General features: G+C 54.5%; 1 protein-coding gene across 6 annotated transcripts in view; it reads left to right on the top strand.

The window, feature by feature from the left end:
• The window catches only part of MAD1L1 (mitotic arrest deficient 1 like 1), a 311,419-nt gene that overhangs the window by 188,683 nt on the left and 106,943 nt on the right, over nucleotides 1-15,793 (top strand). For all 6 annotated transcript variants that reach the window (XM_059155782.1, XM_059155781.1, XM_059155784.1 and 3 more), the window contains one exon: nucleotides 12,990-13,078. In XM_059155782.1, coding sequence (XP_059011765.1) covers nucleotides 12,990-13,078 — 89 coding nt within the window. The remainder of the gene's footprint in view (nucleotides 1-12,989; nucleotides 13,079-15,793) is intronic.

Below are 15,793 nucleotides of genomic sequence, written 5' to 3'. Positions count from 1 at the left end.
AGAGCTCCACCTGAAAGTATTCATCTGTCCCCCACCCTCTGGGTCTCACACTTGGAGGTGAGTTCTGTATATGAGACTCCACTGTGGGGGCTCTGCAGCCGGACTACGGGAAGAAAGGGAGAGAAGACACAGATTACTAGCATCAGGAATGAGAGAGGGGGCAGGAACGCTTGTCACTGTCCTGGTGGGTATGAGGTGCATGTCGCTGTAGTTTTGGTTTGCGTTTTCCTGATGGCTAGTGATGTGGATGGAGCATTTCCTCACATACCTGTTGGCCATTTGTATATTTTCTTTGGAGAAATGTGCTTTCAGATCCTTTATCCATTTTTGAGTTTTTAAAATCTTTTTATTGAGTTGCAAGACTTCTCTAGGGGTTCTTCATAAATTATAGATACTGGGTTCTCATCAGATAAGTAATTTGTGGGTTGTTTCCTCTAGAGAATGTCTTTTGATGTGCACATGGTTTTGCCTTTTGTACATTTTGTCTTTTTTTAAAATTTTGTCATTTGGTGTTTTTGGTGTCATATCTAAGAAATTGTTACCACATCCAGGGTCGTAAAAGTTTTACTCCTGTGTTTCCTTCTAGGAGTTTTGTGGTTTTAGCTCTTACACTTAGGTTTTAATAGTTCTGATGGTGTGAGGTAGGGGTCCACCTTCCTTCTTTTGCCTGTGGACATCCAGTGGTCATGGCAGCATCTGTTCAAGGGCTGTTGTCTCCCTACAGAAAGTGTCAGTACCCTTGTTGATGATCATTTGACCGTAGATGCTTGGCTTTATTTCTGAATTTCCGTTTGGGTCCCTTGGTATGTGTGTCGGCCCTTCATCAACACCGTGCTGTTTTGGTTACTATCAATCACATTGTGGTAAGTTTTGAAAGTAGTAAATGTGAATCTTCCAACTTTCTACTTTTTCAAATTGATCTTGGCTGTTGGGGTCTTTGTAATTCCTTATCAAATTTGGTATCAGTTTCCCCATTTATGCAAAAAACACTGAGGATTTTGACAGGAGTTGCATTGAATCTATGGATCACTTTGAGGAAGATTGCTGTCTTGGACCACATTAAGTCTTTCAACCCATGAACACAGAATGTCTTCCTATTTATTCAGGCTTACTCTCTTCTGTTTTAGCAGTGTTTTATAGTTTTTAGTGTGTATGTACTCCCTCCTTGGTTACACTTACAAGGTTTTTATTCTCTTTGATGCTCTTGTGAATGGAATTGGTTTCTTTGTTGATTGTTCACTGCTGGTATTCAGACAAGCTGCCAATGTTTGTGTGTTGGTCTTGTTTCCTGCCGCTTTGCCAAATTCTTTTAACTCCAGCAGTTTTTGTGAATTCTGTAGGATTTTCAATTTATGAGATCATGTCATCTGTGAGTAGAGATAGCTTTACTGCTTCCTTTCCAATTGGAGGTCTTTTGTTTCTTGTTCTTGCCTAACGGCTCCCACTGGAACTCCAGTGCCATGTCGAATAGCAGTGCTGGAAGTAGGCATCCTTGTTTTGTTCTTGATCTTAGGGGGAAGCTGTGTGTCCTTTCCCACAGAGGATGATGTGAGCCGTGGGTGTCAGTGAATGCCCTTTATTGGCTTGGGGAAGTTCCCTTCTACTCCTACTTGATTGAATATTTTATAATGAAAGGGTGTTGGATTTTTGTCAAGTGCTTTTTCTGCCTCAGTTGTGATGATAGTTTTTTTCCCCTTCGTTCTGTTAACGTGGTACAGTGCATTAATTGGTTTTTGTATGTCGAGCCATTCTTGCATTCCTGGTAGAAAGCCCACTTGGTCATGGTGTGTGAACCTTTCAGGTGCCACCAGTGGGGCTAGCTGCTGGTTTGTTGAGGTTTTATATGCCTGGGTTCCTAAGGGCTCTTGGTCTTAGTTTCCTTTTCATGTGGTGCCTTCTCTGGGTGTAGTTTTGGGGTTATGCTGCCCTCATAAAGGAAACTGAGAAGCATTCCTCCTCTTTAACTGCTTGGAAGAATTTGGAAATTCTGTGCTAATTTTCTTACATGATTGGTAGCATTCTCCAGTGAAGCCATCTGGTCCTGGGCATGTCTTTGGTACTCATTGAGCTTCCTTACTTGTCATGGGTCTGTTTAGATTTTCTACTTCTTCTAGAGTCAGTTTTGGTGTTTGTGCATTTCCAGGAGTTGGTCTGACTTGTCCAGGTGGCCTGTTGGTGGACAGCTGCTCCAGGACACTCTGAACATCCTTCTTACTTGCTAAGGTCAGCAGCAGTGACTCTGCTCCCTTTTATGCCATTGGCAGATGGGCCCTTATCTCTCCCTCCGTCAGTCTAGCTAATGTTTGACAGTTTGTTCAGCTTCACTTCTCGGTTGCCATGATTTTTCTTTTCCATGGAGGGGTTTTTTCATTGACTTGGACTTGCCTTGTTTCTGTCGACCTTCTCATGTAACTCACCTGTTCTCTCTACTTTCCAGTGGTTTCTTCATCCCTGAGGGGAGTGGTTTGATTAGGGTGTGCCTTGCTGCACTTTGCTGTGTCACCTGTGTTTGGGTTTTCTGCGCTTCTGAGCTCCATGGACTTACTGTCCTCATCCTTTGTGAGTGTCTAGTTACCCACAGTTGGGGGTGTTGGGACTAGTGCCCCAGGCCACATGTGCTCTTCTCCTTTCTGAAAATTGTCCCACTCTCTGTCTCATTGTGTATCGTTCCTGTGGCTGTGTTTCCAGCCTCCCTGACCTAATCTTCCAGCACAGTGATCTGTGCATTTTTATTTTCAGTGTTGCTGTTTACGTTTCTACAAAGTTTGCCTCGGTCTTCCTTTTTCCTCGTGTGTCTCTATTTGATGTTTGAAAGTATAGCATTCAGTTATGTGGACTGTTTCAAAGTCATTCTGTGCTCATCCTAACACCTGCATTGGGTGGATGCCAGAGACCCATGTGAGCTTTGTTCAGGGAGGCAGCAAGGCTCCTTAGAAGTGGTCCAATCTGCCGGGTGGCATCTTGATGACATTCTGGGGTGCTCTGGGTCAGCGCTAGTTCTGGGGCCAATTATCACCAGGCCTGGGCCTCGGCCTTCTGGGGTGCTCTGCTGGGTGCCCCATGAGTGAGGGGCTTTGGAGTCTGGCTGGACGGAACAGGTGCTCTTCCCTCTCATCCCTTCTCCTGGTTTAGTCTTCAGTCCAGAGGTTTTTCCTGTCCTGCATCTGCCTATCAGGGTTGTGCCGTGTACTTGTGGGGGACCCTGCATGGCGCCCTGCTCCATGGAGTCTGGCTGCCACTGTCACCCCGTGCTCCTCACTCTGCCTCCTCAGCAGGAATAGCAGGCTGGGACAGCCAGCAGGCCTGCCTCATGCTTTCCAGCCTTCCAGTCTTCCAGAGACGGCGCTGACGGTAGAAGCCTCTGGCCCAGCTCTTCCCTCTAGCTTGTTGTACACCTGGCCTCACTTAAGAGCACTGGGCATTTTTTCCAGAAGGTGCCAGGGCGTATGTCATTGATTCAGAGTCTTCTGTGAACACAGATTTGCAGAAAATCACACTTGATGTACTGAGTACTTCCTGATACCAGGGCCTTTGCCCGATTGTCCGGGGCTAGGGTCAACTTAGGCCTGTTCCCTGGCCTGGTCAGGGCTCCTTCCCGCCCCTGTGGCTGTGTGGATGGGACCTCAGTCTGTAGTCTGTGGCCCCAGTTCCCATCCTGGCTTCGGGTGCTGAGTATCCCATGGACTCCACCCAGCGTCCCCACCAGGGTGGAGACGGGAGTACTGGTGGGAGCTCTGCCTGGGGCACCCCAAGCAGATCTGCCCTCAGAGGGCTTGGGAAGTGAGTCCTGGTGTGGAATCTTTGGGTAAATAGTAGGTTTCTGATCCCTTTTGGGAGGCCAGCCAGCCTTTGTTGTATTAATCTCCGGCTTGTAGAGGGGATTTTCACTTGTGTATGAATATTCCATTAATCTCTGCAGACTGATGGGAGGACAAGTAGTAACTTTGAGAAGTGGTGGGGCCTCCTGAGCCGTGACCTACTCCATAGACCTTGTCCTGTCCTGTGTCCTCCTGTCCCGTGCACACCACACTCTCACCCTGCTGCTCCCCTTCTTCCCACGTCAGACAGATGGGAATTGGCGGCCGGTTGGTGGTCTGGAGTTCTGACCACACAGGGTCCACATGGATGTCTGGGGTGGCTCCAGCTGGTGCTTGCCTCCCTGACTTGAGCGAGTGGGGTCCCCGATGTGAGGATCTCAGTGGTTGATCGCTCATGTGTCCATGTTCTCCATGCTTCTGTGCCTTTGCCCCCACTGTTCCCGCATCTCTTTTCCACCCGGGACAGTCCTTGTCCTTGAAGCTGCGCATGTCTGTGTCCAGCTGCGTCCGAGGTGACAGTGTGGTTTCTCAGCAGGCACATCTTTCTGCCTGCGTAGACTTGGCTAATGTTCAGTATCAGATGTCGTACTGCGACCTTCCTGCCAAAGGTGGAGGGTTAGGGCCTAGCCAGGGCTCTCGCCCCTTTGCAGGTGTTTGCAAAGATGCCCTGATGTGTGGGCACCGGGGCCCCTGAGGAGGCACAGCCCCCTGGGAGGCATGTGGGAAGTGTCCAGGGACCCCAGGCCCCCAGATTCTGGCTGTGGGTTGGCTGGCAGAAGTCCCAAGGGCAGCATTTCCTGGTGCTCTTCGCTGTCTGCGCATGTCTGCCCAAGAAGTGCGAGACTTTCCTGGGGGCCCATTGAACCAGTGCCTTCCCTGTGGTCTGGAGTCAGGACTGAGAGTTCCAGGCAACCCCGAATTCATTCAGCAATAGGGTGAGGACCAGGTTCATGCTCTGGCCCCTGTGAGGACCTGGAGGTCGGTGTAGGACCTGGTGGGAGCAGCCTCTCCAGAACTCAGCATTCCTGGAGCAGAAAGCCAGAGGGACAGTAAGGACCTGTGGTTGGGGCACGTGCTGTGTGTGAACCGCTGGCTGCGGTTGGCCGTTGCAAATAAAGGCTCGACTGGGTGGCCTGTCCTTTGGTGGATGCTGGCCTGGGCTCTGAGCCAATAAATGGGTATTTTTAGTGGTTCCGTACTGTTTGAGTTAGTGGTGTGTGCACGTGGTGTGAAGTGAGGTTCTGGAAAGAAGGCAAGATGGTAATGCTCAGCCGTCTTCCCACCCAGTAGGCCTTTGTGCTGGAGGCTGCTGGTGTCCCCAGAATCTTGTGTGCAGGCTGGGAGGTTCTGTGCTGCCTGACTTCCTCCTCGGGCAGCCTCAGAGGGGAGCCGTCAAGTCTTGGGCAGTTCATGGCCTTGGCATCAGGGTGAGTGGTAGCCTCTGTTTCCCTCATCGTTGGAGCCAGGGAGGCTGGGGGTAGAGGGTCCTTTGGCCAGGCCCAGGGCAACTGGTGCCTGACCCTCTGCAGGGCTGCCTCCCTGGTCCCCATGCGTGTTCGGCTTCGGGTTTGGCATGAAAGTGGCGGGGATGTCAGACCACCTTGGCTTTGGAGGAAGGTTGACCTCTTTGGCCTCAGCGTGCTTGGCTAGGCAGCGAGAAGCAGCAGCCGCCAGGGGGGCCGTGGGCGGGGCTGGCACATCTGACTTCCCCAGGGGCACCCCCCGTTTGTGAGCACAGTCTGCCAGTAGCCGGGTTCCCTGGGCGTTAGAGTCGTTTGGAGCAGGCGCTGCTGGTAATTATGCCTGTTAATTTGAGAGTGAGCCCAAGAAAGGAATATAAATTTGCGTATTAACTTCAGAGGTTGGAAAGGCAGAGCAACGTCTCTCTGGGACACACATGTGGAGATGAAGCAGGGAGCTTTGCGGAGGGGCTCCCGTGGGCCGTTGTGAGCCCAGGACCTCATCCAGGCTGTGCCTGGCTTATTGAGCTGAGCCTTATCACTCATGCTGCCTCGGTCCATGTGTTGTGTCTACAGACAGCCCCTCTGAGGGTCCTCCCTTCCGAGCTGACCTGGGAGCTGGCCGTGGTCCTGGAATGATTCTCAGAGCAGCCCTCGTGGTTTTGTCATTTAGCAAGTCTCTCAGAAGATGCAATCCAATTAGTCCTCTGTTCTTTTTTTTTCTAAACCAACTCCAGATACAGATTTTTCTCAGTCAAGTATGAAATAGGTAGTTGCAGACGGCAATATTAATGCATTTCCAATTTTCACTTCTTCCAGTGCCAACTCCTAGCAGCGTGGCTTCTCCTGTGCCTCCGAGCGAGCCAGGGCCGGGCCTGAGGGTGGAGGAGGGAGGTGCTGAGGGTAGGCACTGGGCGCCCTTCAGAGGAGTGGCCATGTGGCACCATGGGGACGGGACTCCAGCTCTGGCGTGTGCCAGGCCCTAGAATGGGCACTTTCCTCTCGGTCTTCTCGCTTCCTGCTCAGACTTCAGGAATAGGAGGTTCTGTCCCCACTTTACAGATAAGAACATTGAGGTTCAGCCTGTATGTGAACAAGCCCAAGGGCTCCTGCACAGTGTAGCATGAACCCCCCAGAAGAGGGGACCAGGAGAGAGGCTCACATCTCTCCTCCCATGCCCCTTTCAAACCCAACTGGTTTCCTTCCTTTTAAATGCCGATGCGTTTAAGTAGTTTCTGAAATTGGGTGTCTGGTGGGTAAAGAAGTTCTGGGTCTCTCTCCCTCCTGGATGGCGTGCTTCCTTGCGTCTTTACCTAGGATCCACCCCCTGCCCTGTGTTGTCCTGGTGGGGCCTGGCCCGTCCACGTTCCCACGGCTGCGCTGCTCTGGACCATGCACACAAGGGACACGCCAAGCCTGGGCGTGTACTGGTCAGCCATGTGCCCTGGGCCCCTTCCCGTTGGCCTGGCCTGCCTCCTGCACTCTGGCTGAGCTGGGAATCAGGTAAAGAGGTGACGGCAGTGTGTCCACCTTCAGGGGTTCCCGGGCCGGTGGGAAAGGAGAGTCACACACTGGAAGTGAACGGCTCAGCAGCGCATAGGGGCCGGCACTCCCCTCTCGGGAGGACTGGTGGGGAAGGTAGCAGGTGGATGTGGATGATTGAGGTTGGTGTGGATGGTAGCAGGGGACTGACTGGCAGACAGATACCATGTGTCTTGTGTGCCGGCCACCATCCCGGGATGGGGAGCTAGGGCGGGGCAGGCTTTCCCAGGGCTGAGGCAGTTCCTCGTGGGCCTTAGCACATGTGGCCTGTAGCCCTCGGAGTTCTGTCGTGTTGGGCCCCGGCAGGGTGGGAGAGGGTGAAGTGGAAAGCCTATTAGTTAGGAGTCAAGCTTACAAGTGAAAAGGGCCTGTTTGGCCTCAAACACTGTGGCATAAGTCAGCAGTTCTTCCTCCTTTCCTGGAAATTGTCCAAAAGTACCGAGAAGAATAAAAGCCAAAAAAGGCAAACCTAAATTTGGGCCAAACAGAACTTCAGCTAAAACCCAAGCCCCTAACGGGAGGGAGCTGGCTCACAGCGGAGGTGGTGGCGGGGCGTGGGAGACGGAGCCCCGCAGTGAAGCTACTCAGAGAGAATGCTTCTGGAAGGAGCAGCCCCGTGGACCAGCTCCGCCGCCGGGGCACGGCCGCAGCGGGAGATGGAGATGAGAGCTTTTGGCTTCCCCTCTTGAGAGAGAAGTCGGGAAGGTGCATGGGACTTGGAGCCACCTGGTCAGATTGGGAAGAAGAGAAGGCACCCTGTCCTTTCTGCAGTGTGGCCCTTTTGCACAAAGCTGGATTGAATGAAAATCACCTTCACCAATGAGTAATAAAGGCAACATCACACAGTTTTGTAAAACCCAAACGTTTTGTAGAAAAGCAATAACAGAAAAAAAATTTCACAGAAAAAATTAACAACCCGACCTTGAGCAGGCGAAAATTGTGAACATTTTGCAGGAATCCGGGAGTGTCTGTGGGGCCGAAGCAGAGGCTTAGCTGGAGCTGGCAGGCCTGAGGGCCGGGGTGCGTGTCTACAAGGAGCGGCGGCCACAGCTGAACCCACAGGCCTGGAAGACTGAGACCAGCATAGGGAGGTCAGGAAATAGGGCCAGGCAATTGCTGTGGGTTCTGTAAACACAGAGTTCATGTGTTTCATGGAAATTCTCTGGAAGGGAGCAGACAGGAGCGGTCATGGTAGTGATAGTGTTCCCACCATGGTAGCTGAAGGTTAAAGCATTTGAAATTAATGTTGTTTAGTGAGAGCACTTTTAACTGTTGAAAGTGAGCAGTGAGAAGGGTCACACTTCCGTTGCAGGAGGCGAACAGGGATTGTCAAAAGCAGAAGAGTGTAGATATTATGTCAAAGGAAGAGTTACAAAAGCAACCACTAGAACAGAGAGATACAGACTCGTTCCACACAAAAAAGTAAACAAGATGATGATACATCATCGATGTTCAGAAAGAGCAGAAATGGGGAGAGATTCAGGGAAGTCCTCGAGGACATCAGGGGAGAGTTTGACTTTGTGAGACCTGGTATTTCGAATGGACCAAGAGTAGTGATGGAAGGTACAGTCTGTTTTAGATAAAGCCCTCAGCCCCAAAACTAAAGAATGCTGTTTATAAAGCACTCATGGGAAACGTTCGCCAGAATTCACTGTATATTGATGATATGGAAAACTTTCCTGAGCTCAAACAGGCAGAACTAATGCAGACACGCACCTGCTCACGACATGATGAATTTGAGATTAAGAACAAAACAAAACAAAAATGAAACAGAACCCAAGCCTCTGTCTTCAGCATTTCTTGGGTCGGAAGTGCACAGAATCCAGAAAACACGTTTCAGAGCCTGTGGGAAGCAGAGCAGGCTTGAGAAGAAAAATCGCGAATTAAATATTTATATTATTGAGCAGGAAAGCGTGAATAGAGATAGATTAAAGACCCCGATCAAGAACTTAGGAAAGGAAAACAAAATAAGCCCTAGTAAAGCAAAAACTAGGAATTCGTGAAGATCAAAGCAGAAGTTAATAAGAACGTGAAAAGTAGTGGAAATAATAAATCCAAGTGCTTGTGCCCCAAAATAAAGTTAGTTAAATGCATGAATCATTCACAGTCCCAGTGAAAAATGAGCAGACGCACCCCCCACACACATGAGGACTGAGGATAATTAGTTTCTGGCAGGGAGGGCGTGTGGGAGTCCTCCTGGTGCCCGGCCCCCTGGTCCTGCTCAGAGGTGCCCTGCAGGTGCCCCCACAGAGCCGGCTGTGGCTCCTGCACTCGACCATGTTTGAGCTGCACCTCGAGGGTTGCGGAGACAGAGCAAACATGGAAGTCAGTCTAAAAAGAATAGATGGAAGTACCACAGCAGTACTGACTCTGGGCGTGACTGAAATGTTAAGGAGACTGAATACACAGTCTGCAAATTGGCTGCTCTGCCCTCCCCCAGGGAGAGGTAACAGAAAACAGTCACCTCGGTTGAGGTGGTTTGGGGGAGATTCTGTGGGGCTGACAGAGCACAGACCCCATGTATGCCACGCATGCTGACCGAGCATGGTGAGGGAGGCTCTTGAGAGGTGAGCAACAGTTGTGCTGCCTGGCCATCATGTCCGCGGGGGCCCAGTCTGTGGACGCCACCCTGAGCGCCAGGCCCAAGGGTCAGGCAGGGAGCCAGCAGGCCCAGGGCGGGCCCCACAATTCCCCCCATCCCCGGCGCTGAGCTGCCAGCTTTTTTTTTAGGGCAAGTGCTCCATATTTGTCGTAAAGGAATTTAAACCCAACATTCGTCTTAATAAAACATGAACATATGGATAATTTCTCGACATGATAGAGTGTGTCTATTTCAACCTCGAACTGACATGCTGTGGAGGAAGATACGGGCTTCCGCTCCAGGGCTGCCTCAGACAGGCGCAGGATGCCCAGGGTTCCGGGCGCCCAGGTGCAGACTCGGGCTGGCAGAGGGAGGCTGCTGCTTGCACCTCGGACGTGACCGTGTGCCGGACTTGCCCACTGAGACGGCCTCAGCAGCCCGCGGTCATGAGGCTGGAGACAGGGTTACAGCGCAGGGCTCCTCAGACCCGCACATCCAGACATGAGCTAGGTAAGAAAATGCACCACGTACAAACAGCAACACCGCAGGGCACACACAAGCCCCAGGCCCGCTCCCAGTGTGGGGTGCGTGGGGCTGACGGCACCCCCTCATGCGCTGACTTCCTGGTCTGTGCATCTACCACAACCCCAGAGTTTCCTACAAAGGTTGGTTTTTTTGTTTTGTTGATTTGGTTGAGGGGAGGGCTGGGGCGGGGAGTGAAAGTACCCTGGAATTGTTGTGGATAGAAGGGCAGAGGAAGAGGACATCAGAGGCAGATGCAGAACTCACTGACAGTGTGGAGTCGGACGTCAGCGGGTGGCCATCGCTCCTCAACGTCCTCCTACAGGGACGTCGGGGCCGGTAGGTCGGCCACAGGAGGAACCCTGCGAGGGGACCAGCACATCCAAGAGCCACCTACTGCGGCATGGATTCCATGCTGTTGGGTGGGAAGCGGCTGAAACCTCTGTCCGTGGAGGCGGGTCAGCGAGAGACGGGAGGCCCGCATGGCGGGGTTCTGCGGGGCCACAGACATGAACCAGGAGGTGCGCTCCACACTGGTTTGGAAATCTCTCCCAGATAGATTAGGTGAGAAAGCCAGAGTACAAGACAAGGTGAGGCTGTCTTAGCGTTTTCCTAACAGTGAATAAAGAGAGAAATGAGGAGAAGTACTGGGTCTTGCTTGCTGGCAGGTGCCTGTGCTGTTCCTGGAGCCGCATGGCCAGACGGCGCCAGGGGGCTGCGTCAGGGTGACCACGGAGCTTTGCAGAGGCCTCTGGGCTGTGTACCTTTTGTGTCCCACCTTTGAACCTCGGGTCCCGAGGCTGCACGGAAGGTGGGGTGGCAGACTGGGGCTGGGACTGGGACATCCCTGCAGAGAGACCACCTGTCTGCTGTGTGGGCACTTGCCGCTGTGGGATGTGCAGCCTCTGCTCGAGAGATGGAGACGGACAAGCCCAGCTGCACTCTGCTGCTTCCTTGTCCACCCGGGAGAGTTGTCCTGGGCCACTAGCCCCTGCATAAGTGTCTGGACGGCATCAGAAAGGAGTGAGGAGCCTGACCAGCGTGGGGAAGTGTGTGGGGATGGGGGGGGCAGGAGGGGCTCCGGACACAGTTGGCACCACTTCTCCGGGAAGGTGAGCAGGCCTTGTTCCGCGTTGTGGGGCCACAGCATGGTTTCTTTATGCCTGTCTGTGCAGGGGGACCTCAGCCAGTGGGCACTGGTGGGTGTGTGTGGGGACTCTGTCTCCTTTCCTCTGGGGACTTCGTGGAGGCCACTCCTGCTCATGCTTGGTCTCTACAGCCAACAGGATTGCAGTCACCCGCGTGTGTGGTGGTCCCACCTGGGACCTAGATGATTGGTAACAGGACTTCATGCAGACTGGAAGCCTTGGGCCTAGGAACTCCTCAATAAGCTGCTGCAGGAGGACTTTTCCAGGAACAATTCAGAAAGGACATTATTGAGAAGAAGGCTGCTTATTCAGGCCCAGTTAGGCAGATAATATAGACGCTCTCTGGTCCCCCAGCCCTGGGCCACACTGATCTGTCCGCACCCTTCCCACAGACCCTGCTGGTTCCTGGCTCAGGACAGCAGCGTCGTCTACTTGCTGGTGCAGGCTGGGGAGCTTTCGGGCCGCTCTGGGGAAGGGGCAGGGTTTTCAGTCGTGCAGCCCAGAGGGTAGTGAGGCAGGTCCACAGACCTGGACTGGCCTCGTCATTCCCAGCCTGTACCTTTGGGTGGGCGTGGGAGGACGTCTCTTCCTGAAGTCACCTGTCCCTTGGCATGCAGAGTTGGGGGGGGGGGTGTCGAGTAGCCTTGGGGCATCAGGACAGGCCACTGTGGGAAGGGGCTGCCTGGGAGCTGTGTGCAGGCCACCCGCAGGGATGTCTGCCCTGTGACCCTGTCCATTGCCCTCATCAGTGCTCACTGGACTGTTGTCATCATTGTCCATGCTTCTGTGGGGCCTGGAGCTTGAGACACCTGTCAGTTCGCCCATGAGCTGCTTTTTGCGCTGGCTGAGGTAATTTCTAATGAGTCCCAGCTTGTCAGAGTCCCTTGGGAGACATCTGCCCCATTGACTGGGTCTGGTGTGATGAGGAGTGGCAAAGGCTGGCAGGTCCGTGTTGTTGGTGGTGTGCCTACCAGCCGTGGGGCTGCACTTTCCAGGAAAGCCCTGTGAAAAGACAAAGGCACCTCTTCCTGCCTTCCGCTGTCTACTCTGGGACGTTCAAATTCCCACAGAGGAGCCTTGAAACCCCCGTCTGGGCCAGAGCAGACCATCCTGGTTATGCGATTTCCTCTCTGGCTGTGTGGTGGTTACCAAGTATCTCTCCTGGTCTGAGAGCTGGATGTACAGCGGTCAGACAGACTGACCCTGGCCAGATCAATGGATGCAGAGCCACATCTGCCAGACAGGGCCCTGAGAAATAGCCCTGGGCATCGCGAGCGTCTCCAGCAAGGAGGTGGGGTTGGGGAAGGAGCATGCTTTTTGAGGAGCAGGAGTTCTGGGGGCTGTATGCAGTTCGCAGGCTCGCTTCTGTGAAGGCCTCTGCCACTGCCCCTGTCCGTGAACCTGGGCCACCAGGCAGGAACCCCCTCTCTGCTCCTTCTTTAGCCTCTGCATCTGTCCCAGTCCCCCAGCACTCCTAGTTAGTTCAAATTCCCGTTCCCTTCCAGGCGACCTGTGCGTCACTGTCATTCTGCAAGGGAATTCAAAGCAGCAAATAAATAAAAAGACCGTGACTATTAGAGCACATCAAAGCACTGGTAAACTCAGACTGTGTTCTTTCCAGCTGCTGTGACCCCTTTCCCCCATTCTGATGTTTCCCATCCGTGTGGCCCGGAACGAGCGTATGTCTGTTGCTGCCCTGGCGGTGGGTGCTGAGAGCTGTAGGCTGTGAGATCCGGCTGCCCAGGGCCCCTGGGACACAGGGGAGCCCAGACAATGGCAACTCTGCCCCCAGTGGCTCTGCCTCTGGTGTCACCCCCTCTCCCAGAAGCCGGGTGCGGGATCTCGGGTTCTTGTGGCCCGTGGGGATGGGGTGGGCTGCAGCAGCCACTCCTCCTGACCTGCCTGTGCTCTCTCGTAGCTGGAGATGGAGGTGAAGATGCTGCAGTCCCAGACCAGTGCTGCAGAGCAGAGCTTCCCGCTGTCCAGGGAGGAGGCCAGCTCACTCCGGTACGTCAGCAACCGCGGCCTCTGGGCCTGCCTTCCTGGATCACACTCTGTGCAGTTGGAGCCCTCCGCATGGAGACTCGGCTCTGACCCCCGGCACTGAGGCCCGTCCTGGGTCCTGCCATCTGTGGGGGCAGTAGGGGGTTGTCCGGGTTTGGGCATGGACAGCCCTGCTTCAGAAGAGTGTCAGCCAGGCCACCTTCCGTCCGTGTGTCTGGCCAGCTGCACACAGCTGTCTCCCCCAGAGGCTTTCTTAGTTCCCCCTAACCCCATCCTCACAGAGCGTACGGCCGGCTTCCTGGGAAGGGGGGGTGGTCGCAGGTCCTGAAGGAGGAGGCTTTTAGGGAGACTGAGATAGTACTCTGAAGGAACTTCTCCCAGCTCCCCTTGGGTCCCCAAGCTGGCCCTGCTGTTTCAGTTTGACACTGGAAAGTGGCTGATGGGCAAGTAGACGGCCTTCCCCCAGAATTTCTTTGTGCAAAGCAAGTGCAGGCCAAGCCACCTGGGCTCGGGGTGCTCTGAGCGCCTGACACAGGCCAGCACAGGGCGCCCGGCATCCTGTCCTTGGGAGCTTCTTCTAGGTCAGGGAGACAGCGTGGATGAGGACCCTGCTGCTTGGGGATGTGGCTGGGGTCAGGGCATGAGCTGGCCCCTGTGCCCCTCCCTGGGACTATGGCCCGGTCTGTGCTGGGCAGACAGCCCTCCTGTGAGGACTGAGAGAACTGGGTGCGAGACCGAGTGCTGGCTGTAGACGTCCCCGCGGAGTGTGTGTGCAGGTGATGGTCCCCTTCTAGGTTCCAGGTTTCTCCCGTTGTTCCAGAGCTGCTCTCGTGTCAGGACCTCGGTGTCATAAATAGCCGTTCCTGGGGACCCCGTGGTCCTGCACTCACCAGTTTGTTCTTCCCGGGCTTATTCAGGTGCAAGTGTGCGTGGTGGGCATCCCGTGGGCTGAGCGTGAGGACGGGGCAGGGCGAGCAAGAGCGCCTGTTGTCTGTCTTCCTGGATGTTACAGTGTAAGGGGGATGAGAAGGGATGTCCGGAAAATCAGGTCAGTAGCATTGGGCTGCCGAAGCATGGCAGACGGGCTGGGAAAACCCAAGTCTGTGGAGTCTGCTGGCCTTGGGAGGCTCCGGGGGTGGGCTGAGCACGGCTGGAGACCTAGGATGAGAGGGGGAGGCGGCAGCATGTGAGGACACACGTGGGAGGAAGGACTCCATGATGGAGAGGGACCTAGAGCGTGCTGGGGACCGGGCCAGGCCAGGCGAGGCCCTCTGCAGTTGTGGCCTTATTCCCAGGAGCAGTGGGGCCCACAGAGCCTTGAGGACCAAGGGGCTATCACATCGGTAAGAGCGCCCTTGGCTGCTCAGAGTGGGGCCCTGGAAGAGGGGCTTGGCCGGGGGGCAGCTGTCTCCCAGCCGAGCATCAGCTGAGTACTTGTGGGAACATTGGTGTGCAGAGATGCAGAAAACACTCTCTAACACCCGACTTCCCGGAGCAGGCCCAGCCCACAGATGAGCACAGTTGTTGCAGTCAGAGGGTGGGGTTTGTGGGGGTCCTGATAGTAGGTGGGTGAGGAGGGGTGGCAGAGGGGCTCCGGGCATGCCTGGGGCTCAACCAAGTTCTGGGATGCGGACAGGCTTCCCCACGGGAGCCCCACAAGGAGCTGGGCCAGGACAGTGTGCTTGGTACTGATCCTGAGGGGCCCTGGGGACTGCCCTGGGAGCCCCCTACAGTGTGGGAATGTGGATGAGATATAGCATCCCCACTCTGCCTTAGGGCCCTCACCCCCGGCCACGCAGCAGGTGCTTGGGACCTGAGCTGACAGGTACAGTGATCCTGCCTCCCACCACGCCCTCCCCAGGAATGCGGGGGTGCTCTCCAGGCCCTGGTCAGCTAGCTGTTAGCCGACCAGGGCCAGCTGCACTCAACATTTGCATGGCGGGCACACTTTGGGTGTATTCATTTATATTTATTTTAAAAATCTAAATAAAAGGCTTCATCAATGATATCTTGTACATCAAGATCAAAGCTGCCTGTTTCCACCATCTCGTTTGGTGAAAGCAACCATGGGAGACGAGCCTTTGTGGCTAATTAATTGGAACTGGGTCGGCAATTGTGTGGACCACTTGCCGGGACACATGCTCATTGCCCTCCCGAGTATCTGGCCGCTTGAGGGAAGGCTGGGGCCATGCACAACAACACATCGTGTGCTCCCCCTCAGCCCTGTGGCGAGAACACCTGCCAGGCAAGCTCTGGGGTCCACTGAGCACAGCCATGGGGAGCCCCCGACCCCGTCCCTTTCCCGGGACCAGTGGCTATGAGGCTCTGCCAGCCCCTCCACTGCTATGGTGTGGGTGGAGCCTGCCGCTCACCCTGCCCTTCACCCCACGGTTCACCCTGCCGTTCACCCTGCCAATCACTCCACCACTCACCCCGCCGTTGATCCCATGGTTCTCCCCGCCGTCCACCCTGTGGTTCACACGTGATGTTGTGCACACACACGGAACGTTGCTCTTGAACCAGCAAACTAGGGAATGTGCGCAGAGATTCAGGTGGAGCCTGTGGACCTTTTCCCAGGAACAAATCCTGGTGCTCCCCTCTCTGCTGTCACATGGCAGCACTGGCAGTCCCGAGTGTGTCTGTGCCTTCGGTGGCCAGGTGGACTTCAGTTGCTCTAGGATCGCGCATGGCTCTCTCACACCTGCTGGCCCCTCCCAC

This window comes from Mustela lutreola, chromosome 17, assembly GCF_030435805.1.
Source record: "Mustela lutreola isolate mMusLut2 chromosome 17, mMusLut2.pri, whole genome shotgun sequence".
In the NCBI taxonomy this organism is placed as follows: domain Eukaryota; kingdom Metazoa; phylum Chordata; class Mammalia; order Carnivora; family Mustelidae; genus Mustela; species Mustela lutreola.
The sequence above is the reverse complement of the archived record's forward strand: the minus strand, read 5'-3'. Positions and strand labels throughout refer to the sequence as shown.